This window comes from Papio anubis, chromosome 9 (genome assembly GCF_008728515.1).
Source record: "Papio anubis isolate 15944 chromosome 9, Panubis1.0, whole genome shotgun sequence".
Lineage (NCBI taxonomy): Eukaryota > Metazoa > Chordata > Mammalia > Primates > Cercopithecidae > Papio > Papio anubis.
This window is the reverse complement of record NC_044984.1, coordinates 96,819,710-96,837,356: the sequence shown is the minus strand read 5'-3', so window position 1 is coordinate 96,837,356 and position 17,647 is coordinate 96,819,710. Positions and strand designations below refer to the sequence as shown.

The following is a 17,647-nucleotide window of genomic DNA, read 5'->3' as shown; positions in this document are numbered from 1 at the left end:
AGTAAAAACTGCAGGATTCCTTTGTCTTCTCAAAAGCCTGTTTCTCATCCTAAATTAAAAATTATTCAGGAAATAAAGGGGCATTATTGGGGGGGTGGAAAGAAGTTGGTTTTCTTTTTATGGTATCTTTCAAGGATCCAGGGACTTCGACCACTTTCCATCTAATATACACAGAAGGATTCTGTAGATCCCTATCTATAGATCGCAGTAACTTTCCCATAGAACCAATCTGCAACTTGAGAAACTTCTAGGTCTAATTATTGACCCATTACAACCGAAGGTCAATGCATCCAGCCAATCTTCCTTCTATCATCCCCTGCCCCTTCTTCTATTAGGGACTGGGGTTATTGACAAAACCCATTAAACACCACTTTCCCATGTCTGAACCATTAGTCTCTAACTTCCTCTATTCAGTCTGTCATATGCCTTCATGCCCATCAGGTCAGATAAAGGAACATTCATTTATTTGAGTAGGCATCTGTTGTGATCACTCTGGAAAAAAGATGGCAATGGATTACCTTGTCCTCCTGGGCTTCTCTAACTGACATGGTCAAAATGTCCATATGAAGATAAAATGTTAAGAGCAAGATCTATGAAAAGCTGAGTGTGATGGCAACTCTTGTCTCATAAAATAACTCCAAAGTTACTAGCGAAAGACCAAGAAATTTTACATCAAACCGAAACCAGCCAAACGGTCCAAGCTTCCAAGCTGGAATCCATGGCAAAAGTTTCTACAAAATTCTCTGTACAATGTATAAACATTCACTTGGGGTTTTCTGTCTTGCCAGCACCAAGAGGTTAAGTAATTGAAGACCAACTAGCCCTGCCATCTGTGAAAATATGATGTGCTATTTTCACAGCTTTAGTTCACAATTATAGCAAGACAAAAGTTCCAAAGGATTAGGGGCAAGACCATGGCAAGTTGAGGGCTGAGTAAGGTTCTCAATCAGCTGACAATTGTAGAGTTGGGGGTATGCAATGTTTATGTCATGGTGCAAGTATGTGCCATGCTTGACTAGCTCGTGAGGCACTGGAAGACTAGAAGGAATAAAAAATATGAATGAATCAATAAATGCATAGTATAATTACTGTTACTTTGTCAGTATTGTTTTACCTAGGTCACTACTGAATGCTCTGATTTGTCTCTCTATAAATAATAATGAAGGTAGAGGTGCTTTTGGCACAATGCCACAATTCTGATTTTTTTGAAACTGTATGCATGCATAAAATGTTCTTGAGGTATTCTCTGCCTTGGAATAGCACTGGCTGGCACTCTGCATGTTTACTTTTATATGCTGAAGGCTGCTGTCAACCTCAAACAGATGCAAATCAATTTAACTTGTCACAGTGTTATTTTGTTCATCCTAAAAGTTCAAGAGAGGCTTCCAAACTTCCAGAATTTCTCTCAATTCAGTGAGGAGGAAAATTCAGAACACAGCATTCGAATGTTCTGCCCAGATTTGTCACACACACAAGGAATGAGTGAAAGAGGGCAACACCCTTTCCTCCTAACCCTGTGAACTCATCACTATTGCTTTGAAATGACACCAAAAAGTAAAAACCCTAGGCCTAACATCTCCCAAGGACACTGTAATAGGAGTTACTGCATACACCAGTTTAAGTAACTCTAGCCTAAATTGTATGTCAGATGAAACAACGACATTTCGGAGGCTTAAGAGAAAAAGAATAACCAAATCCAGTTTTTAGGTACAAATATGCTGAATCTTTAACATATATCAGCAAAATCGCTAGAATCTGGTGTTTCACTTTTTAAAATACCACATTTGAACCTTTCGACAATTCCAAAATCAACTCCCTCTGCGAAAGATACTAAGCTTAAACATTTTTTAAATTTAAAAATGTAACACAAACAGCTAACTAAACAAGCTGCCCATAAAATCAACAGTCTGGAGAGCCCTGATCCTGAAGTATTTTACAACATCCTTTATGACTATTAAAGGCAACATAAACACCTCTTGTCAGCAAGGGAAACTACCCTTGGCATTTTTTTTCTTTGTTCCCCAGGCTTTTAAACCATTTTGATAGAGATTTTTTTAAATCACAGGCAGAAATATTTGAAATAGAGTCAGGTGGTAGTCTTTAACGAGTAAGAAAGTTGCTAAGTCAAGATAATCTTGGAATAAAGTCCTTTGACTCCTGAGGATTCCTAGGAATGCCCCAGTCACTAGAAAACAGAGCTGTAAGTCCACTGTCCCAGCACTCAAGGGAGCTCTGGAAACTAAGGAGGTAGCTACTGTTTCCCCACATTCAGCAGGAGAAAGGGCAGCACTCTAGCATGGAAACTGCTTTGACAATAGTAACAATTAAAAAGTAAATTTAAAAGATCATAATAGCTGATATTGATTAGGTACTTGCCCTGTGGCAAGGGTTATAGGGAATCACCTCATTTAATCTTCACATGAAGCTTACAGAGTGAGTACCACAATTATCACTATTGTATAGATAGGAAATCTCAGGCTGAGTATGGCTAAGTGTCTCACCAACGTCTTGGGCTAACAAGTGGTCGAGCAGAATACAAACCCGAGATAGACAGACCACAGTGTGTTAATCAAGCACTGCACTCTCTCCTGCATTTCTTAGTTGATATTTACCATATACAACCTGTCACTTGTATGAGATGCAAGGGGGTTCCATGCTATTTGTCCTTGTAGAGAATACCACAGGAGGAAAAGTAAGCAGCCATGCAACATTTGCTGTTGACCTGACTCCATTCCATCATTCCTGCAGGAAATTGGCATCCATTTAATGAGCATTTCCTGGTTTGCCACTTTGCTCGAGCACTTTGCTTGGGTCTGGGGAGGATATAGAAGTGAAGGAAATATTCTACCTGCTCTCAAGGAACTGATGTTTTAGTGGAGAGACAAACATGCAGAATTTACCCTACAGAACATCAATGCTTGAACAAATGTAGACGCAGAGAGGGCTCTTACAGCACACAAGCCAGAACAGACTGATGGTGCTAACAATTAGGTTCAAGTTTTTTCTAAACAGTAGACCCTCCTGCACACAACTTTTACCCCATGCCGGGTAAATGACTAAGGGTTATTACATCCAGTTACAACACCACTCTGAGGTAGGTGCTCTTACCCCACCCTTTCATTTTACAGAAGAGGAAATTGAGGACAGCACAATGTAGTGATTATCAAAGGTAACACAACTACTGTGGGGGAGAGCTAGGATTCAAACCAGATGCGTAAGACAAGGTCCTCCAAGGAACAGAAGATGAGAAGGTGTTAAATGAACAGGAGTTTTATTAGGGGGAATTAATGTGTGAACCGAAATAGGGGAGGATAGGCAAAGCCATCAGATTGCAAGGCAAGCCTGAGCCCAAGGGAAGAAGAGAGGGAGAGCAGATTGGTTGGAAACATTTTAGGTGGGTCTGTGGTCTAAGGAAAGTTCAGTAAAGTCATCACAGAGTTTTTGGCTAAAGTTGGGCAATAAAGTTGCCCAACAAATTTCTGTGTCTCTCAGAAACAGGTCTGCCTCGATGTCCCCACCACGCTTGGTCACTGGCTCTTGGGAGGGGGCTGCCCTGGTCCAATCCACTAGAGCCAAAGAAGAGCCGTTGTAGTGGCAGGGGGTGGGGGAATTTCCACAACCACATAAAAAGTGGGGTGAGGTTTCCAGAAAAAAACGTGACGCTGGACTGACCAAAACTGTGTCCAGTAAGTACATGTCCCTTACTCTGTTAAAGAAGCAGCCACATAAACGAGGAGTACAGGTTTCTCAAAATGTGCACCTTGTTCTTTGGTTTTAAAGTCATATCCCAAAGTGCTGAGTAGATCGCATGACCCTCGCTTTACCTGGCTGCCAGAGAGGAAAGACTGATCCAACTCTCCTGGAATTTGAACTGTGATTCCCTGAAGCAGAGATATCAAAGTTGATACTGAGACATCTAAATCATCGTCCACCATTTCACATGTCCCTAGGCCAAGCCAGCAAAATTGCTATAGCACGTCCCTTTCAACAGGTAAAGGGCTGATATCTGAGCCCGCTTTCTAATCATCCACTGCTCTTTTCTTCTCATTTTGCCCTTTTTGGAAGAAGGTCAATGCTGAGTTAGTACTTTATGCTGTACAATAAGCTGCTGATATTCCATGCTGGACAGAATTTTCCCAGTATTTTTTATAGAGTGCCAGGCTTTTCCTAGACTTCATGTCATACAATACTTAACTTGTTTGGAGTGGGTGGAGATGGAAACATAGTCTACTGAAAACATCACTGCTTCCTCCCTGAAGTTTAAAGAGCCTATTTTTATCCTTTTAGATTCTATCTATCAGGCAAAATCTCATAAAGATAGCTGGGGGGCAGCTGGGGGGCGGCGGGTGGGGTGGGGAAGAAAAAAAGGGGTTATAATATCCAGGGAGTTTGCTTTTGCTAATTGAATACTGTGCTCCTAGACTTCTATAAATACCATTACAAATGGGTCCCAGCTTGTGGTAATACTCCCCCTCCTCGCTGAGTCTTCTGTCCCATGGCACGGCCTTGCCCTCTAAACCAGCATCTACCCCCATCTGGGAGCAGGGGCAGCTCATGATATTATCAACTATTGCTATTGGAAAGAGATCTGGACTTGAAAGCACTAGATATTTTTTACCTCTTGGGGAGGCAGTTTAGCGGAGTGGTTAACTGGTGAGCTCCAGAATCAGAAGGAATAGGTCCAAATTCCAACCACTATTACATCTCCATCATAAGAAATTAGGCAAGTTGTTTACCCTAGGTTTCAGATTCCTTAAAGATAAAACAGTCAAGGCAGTAGTACTTATCCCTGAGAGAACTATAGGAAAAAAGAAAATATATGTAATTTACGTACATACCACAATCCCCAGCACATAACAAATGTTCAAGTAATGGGAACTGTTACTATCTTAGCCCTTGGTCTATCAGTTTGTTCCTCTGTGACCTCAAGCATATTACTAAATCTTAGCGAGCCTCAGCTTGTACATGGGACTGACAGGAATAACACCGCATCACCTCACATGGTGATTGTCAGGATTCAGTGATATTATATTGTAAACTGTAAAGCCTCTGCAAATGTTAAGCAACATTATTATTATTGCCACTGTTATTAGTCCTCAGTGATCTTTTTTTTTTGGAGACAGAGTTTCACTCTGTCGCCAAGGCTGGAATGCAGTGTCACAATCTCAGCTCACTGCAACCTCCGCCTCCCGGATTCAAGCAATTCTCTTGCCTCAGCCTCCCTAGTAGCTGAAGCTACAGGCACATGCCATCACACCAGGCTAATTTTTTGTATTTTTAGGAGAGACAGGGTTTCACCATGTTGGCCAGGCTGGTCTCGAACTCCTGACCTCAAGTGATCTGCCCATCTCAGCCTCCCAAAGTGCTGGGATTACAGGTGTGAGCCACCACACTTGGCACAGTGATCTTATCTGAAAAGTCTGTGGATAGGTTTCCAAAGGAAAGCTTGGAGCTAGGATAAGAACCAAGAGATAATGGGAGAAGGTGAATGGCCTCTTCAGGGCCTTTTCTAGCACCCTAAATATGTGTGTCTGTACATAATGGGTAATCATATATATCACAAATTAAACCCTCCACAAACTTATTTCCTAATGAGTTGGTTAACCTTTCCTTCTGAAGGGTAAACATCTTTAACCAACCCCAGTGAGCTGGAGGATCAACATTTTCTTAATAGTCTTACCTTCGTCGGTGTCAATAGGAAACAGTATTTACTCACTACTGTTTTCCTTTTAAAAATCTGTCTACTTGCATACTAGAAACAGTTTCAGCTGGTTTGTTTGTCTTGGACAAGCTGTTGAAGTGAAAAGTTTTTGCTTGACTGAATGTGGGACAGTTTCATAACCCTTCAAGAAGTGCACCGAAGGTGGGTGCCAGCTCCAATGATGACGGCTGCTTCTAACATGCCTCCACTTGCCGCCCATTGTCAAGGGTGGCCAGCGTAATTAAGTTAAGACAATGAGCAAAGCAACAGATGCAACTGAGACCAAGTGCCTGAGTGCTTTTGTTTTGTCACTGTCATTGTCTGCAACAAAGAAGTCACATGTGACAGCCTGGGAAGAGAGCCAAATGCAAACCAGACGACAACCCAGCTGGTTTGAATGGCCTCCACCGTGCACGTGTGTGCATGGGAACCATGCTACTTGGCACAGCATCTGCTTCACTCAAGTGAGTCTCAGCCCCTGGCTGGGCTGTGATGCTGAGACAGACCCAGAAGAAACAGACCAGGGGATCCCTCTGCTCAGACTTTACACTTTATGCCTTGTGCTTTGAGAGAAAAGAAAAAGAATCTCTCTATTGGATGCGAAAAATAAGATGTATGTGGTTGGCCAATCTAACCTCAATTCTTTTTGCTATAGCCCCCCACTAATTTAAAGAGTAAAGCATAGATGGTGCCTTAATGTTTTCTTGCAGAAATTTGGGATTAATTTGGCTTGAGAGGAAGAATGGAGATTAAATGCTTTATGAGGCTTTCTTTTAATTTGTTCCCATTTCATTCCTGAATATTTTCTAAGTTTGGGCACTGCAGATGCTTAAAGATCTTCTTATTTGGAGCTGGTATGTCTCTTAAACAGAAAAACAAAAGGTAAAATTCAAATTAGTGTGTTTCTCTGCCTGTTAATGAATTTGGTTAGTAGTTAGGCAGAGAGATGGCATCCTTAATAATATCTATTTTAGGGATTTGATGAGCTACAGACCATCAACAGTGTTGATTGAGAATTGAACAAAAACATTTCAAGGAATTTGGGAACGTTAATGATGCTATTCTGTGGCCCCATGTGTCCTTCTCTCATTTTTCTAGAGAACTCCTATAAGAAAGCAGAACACGGCCAGTCATGGTGGCTCACACCTGTAATCCCAGCACTTCAGGAGGCTGAGGCAGGCAGATCACCTGAGGTCAGGAGTTCAAGACCAGCCTGGCCAACACGGCAAAACCCCATCTCTACTAAAAATACAAAAAATTAGCTGGGCATGATGGTACTCACCTGTAATCCCAGCTACTTGGGAGGCTGAGGCATGAGAATCACTTGAACCGGGAGGCAGAGGTTACAGTGAGCCTAGATCGCATCACTGCACTGCAGCCTGGGTGACAGAGTGAGACTCAAGAAAAAAAAAGGAAAGCAGAACCCAATGTAAGATTAAAAACACAAGTTTAGCTCACACCTGTAATCCCAGCACTTTGGGAGGCCAAAACAGGTGGATCACAAGGTCAGGAGTTTGAGACCAACGTGGCCAATATGATAAAATCCCATCTCTACTAAAAAGTACAAAAATTAACTGGGCATGGTGGCAGGCACCTGTAATCCCAGCTACTAGGGAGGCTGAGGCAGGAGAATTGCTTGAACCCAGTGGGCAGAGGTTGCAGTGAACTGAGAACGCACCATTGCACTCCAGCCTGGGCAACAGAGCGAGACTCCAACTCAAAACAAAAACAAAAACAAAAACAAAAGAAAAACACAAGTTTACCGGGAGCTTAGCAGTAGATGCTTTGCACCATAACAAATATATCTTAAGTGGTCTTTTGTGATATTTGAGGGAAAGTGCCAGGATTTAAAACAGATGGCATTTCAAGTTATTCTATGCAAATGCCCAGTTTCTTTCTACCAGCTTTTTTTTTCCTTTTTGCAGTGGTCACTGAGCTATTTGAATGTTTTTACACAATAATGCCATCTTACTTCTACTCAGTCAGTACAAGATGTTGACCATCAACTCATACAATGCTAACTACCTTTCATGAAGGACTTGGTGATAACTCTAATGTTCCAAGTAGAACTGGAAAACATGTGTAAGAAAAACTGCCAGATCCCTGTGAACCTTGGCCAATAGGCATTATTTCCGAGGGGTGGCAATTGATCTTTTTCCCCAGCCTTCATATTAAAACCTCTCACCTTCTCCAGGTCTCAGGTCTGAGTAATCTCAAATATGCTTTAGCTCCTCACAATATTGTGACTGTGTGGGTGTTCATCACCTTAGCCAGAAGGAACAGTTTGAAGATTCCAGGTATCATGGAGAGAACTTTTGTTTCTGGTTATGAACCTCATTCTATACCAATAATTATCCGTTACATCCTTCTGTAGAGGGCTCTCTGCCTAGAGGTAAAACCAAAAAAAAGATGTACCTCAGGTTTATGCATATAAGTGCCAGTTCCTCTTTGATTTTATTTCAAAACTCCTGTCTGCATACTTTGCAATTTAAATACATTCAAGGATAAAATAATAACTGTAGGAAAAGTATTATAATATAATGACTTAGTTCTGCACATCACGAGGGGGTCCCTCATACACATTCATTCATTTCACTCATTTTACAGATATTTATTGAGTACCTGCAATAACCTGGACACTGTTCTAGACACTGGGACTATAACAGTGAACAGACAGACACATCTCTGCTCTCACAGGGCTTCTATTCTAAACAAAACTCAATATTCAGGACGGGTATAGTGGCTCATGCCTGGAATGCCAGCACTTTGGGAGACCAAGGCCGGGTGGATCACCTGAGTCCACTAGTTGAAGACCAGCCTGGGCAATATAGCAAAACCCCATGTCTACAAAAAAAAAAAAAAAAAAAATTATCAAGGCATGGTGGCATGTACCTGTGGCCGCAGCTACTCAGGAGGCTGAGGCAGGAGGATTTTGTAAGCCTGGAAGGCAGAGGTTGCAGTGAGCTGAGATGGCACCACAGCACTCCAGCCTGGGCAACAGAGAGAGACCCTGTTCAAGAAAAAAAAACCTCAATATCCTTAAGATAACATCATTGCTTGTTGATCAGTGAATGGTAACACCAAATTAGGAACCCAGGACTTTTAGTCTTGGCACGGTTACTTTCCAATAAAGGTGACAATACTAAGAAGAGGAAAAATGAGTTAATAATAATAACAGCAGCTAATACTTATGTAGTGCTTACCATGTTCCAGGTCTATTGTGAGTACTTGTATATATATATAAGTACTCACAATATAAGTATTAAATTATATATATATATATAATTTAATCTTTGATCCTATAAGGTAGATATTATTGTTACCCTAGTTTATGGATGAAGAAACTGAAACACAAGAGATTGCCACTCGTACAAGTTTACATAGCTAGAAAATAGAAGAGCTATGAGTTGAGCTCAGCCCAGTATGTCTGTGATTTTACAGACTCAAAATTATAAGATTTCCTAATCTTCGATTTCTAAAACTCTGCCTTGCTCTAGAGGAAAACAAGAAAAACAATGAAAAATAAATATCTCTTTTTTACAAAAATTAAAACAGAACAAACTGCAATAAAACAACAGAGGATGAACCCAGAATGTGATTGATTTTTTTTCTTCCTAGGAAAGGATCTAGAGGCCAGAGGGCTGGATTTTTCAGGATCTCCTTTTAATCAATGAATCTGTGATAGAAGCAGATGAATCAAATCTCATCTTTGTGTGATTATAAAGCTGCCTGTGGTATTCACGCCACCAGAGGTACATAAAGGTCACTGAGTGAGATTTGGCAAAAGTACTAAGGGCCTGTCCACCTATATATGCCCTTCTCAGGAAAACCAAGGTTCAAGCTCTCTATTAGCTCAACTGGTAAGGCGTATGATATGGAAGGTTGAGACCCAGTGTTAGAAATAGATGGTTACATAAAACTTCATCGAGTTAATGTCACTTTTTCTTCCTTATTTATAGGAAGTACATTTGAAGAACGCAAGTAGAGGGAGTGCAGGAAACAAGAACTACAGAATGTAGGAAGACCCTCCTGAGGAGTGAAGAGTGACATGCCACCGCAGGATCCTTTGCTCTGCACGAGTTACCTGTTAAACTTTGGAACACCTACCAAAAAATAAGTTTGATAACATTTAAAAGATGGGCGTTTCCCCCAATGAAATACACAAGTAAACATTCCAACATTGTCTTTAGGAGTGATTTGCACCTTGCAAAAATGGTCCTGGAGTTGGTAGATTGCTGTTGATCCTTTATCAATAATGTTCTATAGAAAAGAAAATATATATATATATATATCTTAGTCCCTGCCTCTCAAGAGCCACAAATGCATGGGTGTTGTATAGATCCAGTTGCACTAAATTCCTCTCTGAATCTTGGCTGCTGGAGCCATTCATTCAGCAACCTTGTCTAAGTGGTTTATGAATTGTTTCCTTATTTGCACTTCTTTCTACACAACACGGGCTGTTTGTTTTACAGTGTCTGATAATCTTGTTAGTCTATACCCACCACCTCCCTTCATAACCTTTATATTTGCCGAATTTGGCCTCCTCAAAAGCAGCAGCAAGTCGTCAAGAAGCACACCAATTTCTAACCCACAAGATTCCATCTGTGGCATTTGTACCAAATATAAGTTGGATGCATTTTATTTTAGACACAAAGCTTTATTTTTCCACATCATGCTTACAAAAAAGAATAATGCAAATAGTTGCAACTTTGAGGCCAATCATTTTTAGGCATATATTTTAAACATAGAAAGTTTCTTCAACTCAAAACAGCTCCTTCAAATGATGAGTTAATGTGCAACCTAATTAGTAACTTTCCTCTTTTTATTTTTTCCATATAGAGCACTATGTAAATTTAGCATATCAATTATACAGGATATATCAAACAGTATGTAAAACTCTGTTTTTTAGTATAATGGTGCTATTTTGTAGTTTGTTATATGAAAGAGTCTGGCCAAAACGGTAATAGGTGAAAGCGAAACAATAGGGGAAGCCTGGAGCCAAAGATGACACAAGGGGAAGGGTACTGAAAACGCCATCCATTTGGGAAAGAAGGCAAAGTCCCCCCAATTATGCCTTCCAAGAGGAACTTCAGACACAAAAGTCCACTGACGCAAATTGGACTGGCAAGTCCAGAGAGGAAACTGTGGAATGGAAAAAGCAGAAGGCTAGGAATTTTAGCAGTCCTGGTTTCTTTTTCTCACTGAAGAAACAAACATCTGCCAGCTGTGTCATGGACTCACCACTGTGTGACCTTGGGCAAGTCACTTCACCTCTCTGTGCCTCAGTTTCCTCATCTGCAAAATGGGGGCAATATGTCATCTACCTACCTCAAAGGGGTGGTATAAGGTTTAAAAAGATAAAGATTCAGATTTTTTTTACCCTGGGTTGCTGTAAGGGTGCAACATCAGGGTGCTTGAGTTGCTGAGATGCAAGGAATTCTATAAATAACCCATTCATAGCATAGCTAGAGATTGGTGAATTGAATGCTCCTGACATCTCAGTTCTTGTCAGTGAAACTATCCAAATAACTGGCCAACTAACTAGTTGTTAAAAGCTAACAGCTCAATCTCTTTTAAAACACTTTTTAAAATATGTGAGAAGCATGTGATTTTCAATTTGATTTTGAATTCTGCATTTGGTTTTATGAATACAAAGATAAGTGAAAAGAGAGAAAGGAAAAGAAAAAAGGAGAAAAACAAAGAGATTTCTACCAGTGAAAGGGGAGTTAATTACTCTATTTGTTAGCACTCACTGACTCTTCTATGCAGTTACTATATGTCTAGTAAAACCTTGTTTAATACTATAAATAATATTCTATTCATTTTGAAAAACATGATACTTCCTTCTTTTCTAGGCAATATAAGGAAAATGACCCCAAATTTGAAATATTAAAATAATATCTAATAAAAAGTCACAAAGTTATCTTCTTTAAAAAACTTTACCCTTATTCTTAGCTGCATATACATTTTTTAAAAATTGTGTTAAAACTTGCTTGACTAGAGTTGCCAATTGAAAGGCAAAAACTTCCATCAAAACCAGAAATTTCCCATGCCTGCTTAGAAGGGTAGCCCCTAGCTCTCTGTGAATGTGTTTTATCCATTTAGCTGAAAATTGGTATCAAGAAAGTCCACTGGTTAGTGTACTAGTCCATCATAGCCTAGAAAATGATCCCCATCTGTAGATCAAGATTTTCTCATTAGAACAATGAGTTATCCAACATTCAGATCTTTTTATTCACCTTAGGACTTTTTGGTTAAAAGTACCCAGGCTTAATTATTTCATGCAAATTGTATATTTTACATTCTTGGAAAGTCTATATGAAAAACAAAAAGAACATCTTCAGTTTTTCTCCCACTGGGTCACCTCAAGGATCAGAGGCCAGGAAAAAAAAGACTCCCTGGATCTCTGACTATCTGCAAAAAGAAGGCTGCATTTAGTGGAGCCAGCACTCCTGTTCAGTCAACAAGTATTTTAACTCTCAGTCTAACATTATTTGAATTGAGCACCTCAAGCATGCTTAGCAATATTCCAATCACTATGGACAGATGTAAAAGAAACTATACATCATTTTTGCCCTCTACCTGTTTTCCAGACATACAGGTTCTGTGGAATAAGATACTGGACTCCTCTTCCCAAGATGGCACTTCTTTTTATTTCTTGTCCCCAGTGTGTACCTTTTAAAATTATTCCCTCTCAACAAAACTTTATAGGCAGACTTCTGCAGACTTACGTGTTTTCTGTCATAGTTAGATGTGATAATTCTGAGACTGTCTATGACTTATTTCCTTCACTTAATTCTATCCACAGTCAAAAATCCCCCAAGGAGAAAAGCTGAAAGATGCATTGCCATATTATCTTTCTTAACTTTTTCCAACACATAATCCTCCACAACTGGATCATAAATAAATTGAAAATAACTCATTATACCAATTCACTATTTTATTTTTTAATGAATTAACACTAGAAGACAAATTGATGCAAACCCTGGAAGTCAGTCGATTACTATATACTCCAGCAGAATGACTCGGATTTCATAGAAAGGAGCAAACAAAATATCACAACCCAAAATTTTACAAGCTTTGCTTCAGAATTAGATTGCTTTATAATTCTTGAATGAGGCCATTTCAAGATATTTGTAAAAGAATGGTAAACATTGGTAGGAATGAGCTTTCAACTCATAGGCTTATTTCCAATTTAATTGACCATCCTCGATACTTAGGTCAAATTTCTGTTCTCTCTTCCCCAAATAGTATCAAAGTATTATTTGAACTTTTTAAGATGAGGTGGTTCCCCTGAAAAGTTAATGCAGCGCCGCATCAGAATCCACTCTTCTAGGGATATGAAAATCTCTCAACACCCACCCTACATACACAGACACAGACGCAGATACAGACACACACACACAGACACACACACACATTCACCCTAAGGATCCAATGGGATACTGAAAAGAAATCACTTCCTTGGAAATTTTATTAAAAAACAAACAAACAAAAGCCTGTCTTCCCTTGAGAATCCTTCCTGTCCTTGGAACATCAATCTTTGTGTAGATGAAACCATCTCATGCTCTATGGCTCCAGGGTTTCTGTTACTATTTCATGCACTTGGGAGAAGGCTTAGAATAAAAGATGTAGCACATTTTGCTTTCCCATTTATTGTTTGGCCAGCTATGCCAATGTGGTGCTATTGTTTCTTTAAGAAAGTACTTGACTAAAAAAAAAAAAAAGAAAAAAAGAAAAAAAAGAAAGCATAGACATATTTTTTTAAAGTATAAAAACAACAATTCTATAGATAGATGGCTTAATAAAATAGCATTAGGTCTATCTAGCCACCACCACCTTTCAACTTTTTATCACTCACAAGTAGTGTACTGTTCACCAAATTGTGAATTTGGGGGTGCAGGGGCAGGAGATGGAAATTTTTTAAAGTTAGAAGGCTCCATTGTTTTGTTGGCTCTCAAACTTAGCAAAATTAGCAATATATTATCCAATCTTCTGAACTTGATCAAGAGCATGGAGAATAAATGTGGGAAAAAAGATCTTACAGCCAAATAGAAGAACTTAAAAGATAAGTAAGTTCCTTATTGATTTTTGTGCTCTCTGCTCTAAAACAGATACTCAGCAAGTGGAGAAAATAAGAACAAAGAGAAAAAAATACATAGATTTACCTGTAAAAAAAAAAAAAAAATAGCTTCTGCCAAATCCCCCTTGGGTATTTTTTGGCATTTACTGGTTTATAGAAGATATTCTCCCTTCACCCAGACATCTCAAAGAGCAGTAGCTCTCATGAAAAGCAGTCACTGATCTCATTGGGGAAATGTTGGAAAGTATTTCCTTATGAGATGGGGGTTATCTACTGATAAAGAAAGAATTATGAGAAATCGTTGAAAGAGATGGCTAACAATCTGTGAAGATTTTTTGTTTCTTGTTTTTGATTTTTTTTTTTTTTTTTACTTTATACAGTCTTTATGAATTTCTTAATACTCAAAATGACTTGGTTCTTTTCTTCTTTTTTTATATTGGAATGAGGAATAATAAGTTAAACCCACATAGACTCTTTAAAACTATAGGCTAGATAGAAATGTATGTTTGACTTGTTGAAGCTGTAATCAGACTATTTAAAATGTTTTGCTATTTTTAATCTTAAAAGATTGTGCTAATTTATTAGAGCAGAACCTGTTTGACTCTCCTCATAAGAAAGAATCTTTCCATTCAGATCACATGGGCTTTCCACCAATATTTTCAATAGATAAATCTGATTTATGCAGTGGCATCATTTATTTTAAAATAGAAGAATTGTGAAACTTTATGCCCCTCCCTTGCAAAGATCATAAAGTCCAGATCTGGTAGGGGGGCAGCAACAAAAGGAAAATGTTGTTGATTCTTGGTTTTGGATTTTGTTTTGTTTTCAATGCTAGTGTTTAATCCTGTAGTACATATTTGCTTATTGCTATTTTAATATTTTATAAGACCTTCCTGTTAGGTATTAGAAAGTGATACATAGATATCTTTTCTTTGTGTAATTTCTATTTAAAAAAGAAAGAAGACTGTCAGAAGCTTTAAGTGCATATGGTACAGGATAAAGATATCAATTTAAATAATCAATCCCTATCTAGAACAATGCTTTTGTTTTTTAAAGAAACCTCTCACAGATAACCCAGAGGCCCAGGGGATTTTTGAAGCTGTCTTTATTCTGCCCCCATCCCAACCCAGTCATTATTTTAGTATCTTCCTCAGAATTTTATAGAGGGCTGACCAATCTGAAACTCTAGAATTAAAGGAACCTCATTGAAAACATATATTTCACGTGTTCCCTCTTTTTTTTTTTTTTTTTTTTTTTTTTGAGATGGAGTCTCATACCGTCCCCCAGGCTGGAGTGCAGTGGCACGAGATCTCGGCTCACTGCAACCTCTGTCTCCTGAGTTCAAGCGATTCTCCTGCTTTAGCCTCTCGAGTAGCTGGGATTATAGGCACCCACCACCATGTCCAGCTAATTTTTTGTATTTTTAGTAGAGACGGGGTTTCACCATGTTGGCCAGGTTGGTCTTGAACTCCTGACCTTGTGATTTGCCCACCTCAGCCTCCCAAAGTGCTGGGATTACAGGCGTGAGCCACCACGCCCTGCCCATGTGTTCCCTCTTAACGTATGATTACATTGATCGTAAACATGGTCCTTCTCTCCTCATTCTTCAACTATCTTTGATAGGGGTCTTTCAAGGGGAAAAAAATCCAAGCTTTTTTAAAATTAAAAAAAAAAAAAGAGAGGACACAAAACCAAATGTTACTGCCCAACTGAAATATGAGTTAAGATGGAGATCGAGTTTCTCCTGAGAAACTCTGAGTTGAATTACCTGAGCTGAATTAGCTGTCACTTTCAAAAACATGACCTTCCACAATCCTTAGAATCTGCCTTTTTTAAAATATTACTGAGGCCTAAAAGTAAGCATTACTCATTTTATTTTGCCCAAAATGCACTGATGTAAAGTAGGAAAAATAAAAACAGAGCTCTAAAATCCCTTTCAAGCCACCCATTGACCCCACTCACCAACTCATAGCAAAGTCACTTCCGTTAATCCCTTAATCTGATTTTGTTTGGATATTTATCTTGTACCCGCTGCTAAACACACCACAGGAGGGACTCTGAAACCTCAAGCTGTCTACTTACATCTTTTATCTGTGTCTGTGTATCATGAAAATGTCTCTTCGAAATATCAAAACCTTTCAAATATCATGCAGCTTATATTCAGTTTACATAAAGGCCCTAAATACCATGTCAGATCTCTTTTTGGTAAAAGAGTTAATGAACTATGAGAATTGGGATTACATCATGTATTTTGCCTCATGTATTTTTATCACACTTATAGGCCAAGTGTGATAAATAAACTTACAGACACTGAATTAATTTCCCTGCTACTTTGAAACCAGAAAATAATGACTGGCCATTCATTATATCTGTCTTAGTTGAAAAGCATATTTTTTATTAAATTAATTCTGATTGTATTTGAAATTATTACTCAATTCACTTATGGCAGAGGAATATCAAACCTAATGACTTCTAAAAATGTAACTAATTGAATCATTATCTTACATTTACTGTTTAATAAGCATATTTTGAAAATGTATGGCTAGAGTGTCATAATAAAATGGTATATCTTTCTTTAGTAATTACATTAAAATTAGTCATGTTTGATTAATTAGTTCTTTTGGATAATGTTGGTGTAATGTGTCATTCCTTAAGAATTCTACTGTTATATAGCATTTTTATTAAGGTCATTGCAACAATTAAACATGAAAACATACCCAGAAAAATAAAACTAATCATACACAAAAATGAAGATATCTCATAGAATTTACAGATTCTATTTAAAAGTAAATATGTTTCAAAGGACTTGCAAAAGCTATGTAAGAGATGTATGAATTGTACAATATATGCATTAACAATAAAGCAGTTGTACATAAAATCCCCTCACTGTCACCCAACAGTGACTTATAATCCCTGACACAAAGTGGTTGGGAAAATATTCTCCTGCCAGAAGATTCAAACATATCAAATAAGGCACATAATATATAAATGGCATCTAATACATTCCCATACCAAGAGATTTATAAGAATGTGATCTCTCAGCATTGAGTTTTCATTTCAATAAATTGTTCCAATTTTTTACTGAATAGATACTGTGAATATCAAACTCACAACAGTATATATAGAAGTACAAGGTATAAAGATTGGTAATCTCCCTCTTGTTTAAAAGCATCTCATTTCATTTTTAAAAAATTCATTAACTATTTGGAAAGTTACCTAAATATTAAAAAAGTCTCGTAAGTTTTGTACTTAGTTTTAAGGAAATCATAGTAAAGTTTTCTCTAATATTTTCTCACGTGCCGTTGGTGTCCCATCTCACATTCATTCCCACCTTTGCTCCCTCAAGATATCCAAGAATCTCTCTGGGACTGTCATTGCGTGGGCCCCTTCTTCCTCCAAATGTCTTGTTCATGCTCTTAGCATTTTGCCTCCTGTAGTCATGGTGTTCTGTATCACTTCTCTCCCCGCTCCACTCCAGACAATCCCTCTCTCCTTTTGTTCACACTAGGGTGATCTAGCCACAGCCTTTCACTAAAGATTTTGTAGACAATGCAAAGGGGGTGAGTTAAGCACAGGACAGAAAACGCCTTCCATTTCAACGGCAAACATCACTGTTACTATGAATCCAAGGAATTTCTGGCTGCTCATGTGCCTCCTGTGATCTTAGCAAGATCTTTCCCACTCTTCTGCAAACTCTCCCAGGAACCACTTTCTATCAAACCCTTTATCCCCTCCTTTGGAAAGAACTTATAAGAAAATTAGATTGTATTCTTATGCAGGACAATCTTCTACCATCACAGCTTTGCCGGTGGTAGGGGTGGGGGCAGGGCTGGCTCACCTTTTATTACTGAATATGTACAAGT

At 38.6% G+C, this 17,647-nt stretch overlaps 1 protein-coding gene across 4 annotated transcripts in view; it reads left to right on the top strand.

Moving 5' to 3' along the window:
• Positions 1-16,395, top strand: part of IGF1 (insulin like growth factor 1) — an 82,955-nt gene extending 66,560 nt beyond the window's left edge. For 2 of the 4 annotated variants that reach the window (XM_003907052.5, XM_009181545.4), the window contains exon 5: positions 9,661-16,395. In XM_003907052.5, the coding sequence (XP_003907101.1) occupies positions 9,661-9,686 (26 nt within the window). In that variant the 3' untranslated portion in view covers positions 9,687-16,395. The remainder of the gene's footprint in view (positions 1-9,660) is intronic. The other 2 variants (XM_003907050.5, XM_003907051.5) reach the window with 1 other exon arrangement.
• Positions 16,396-17,647: the final 1,252 nt, after the last annotated feature.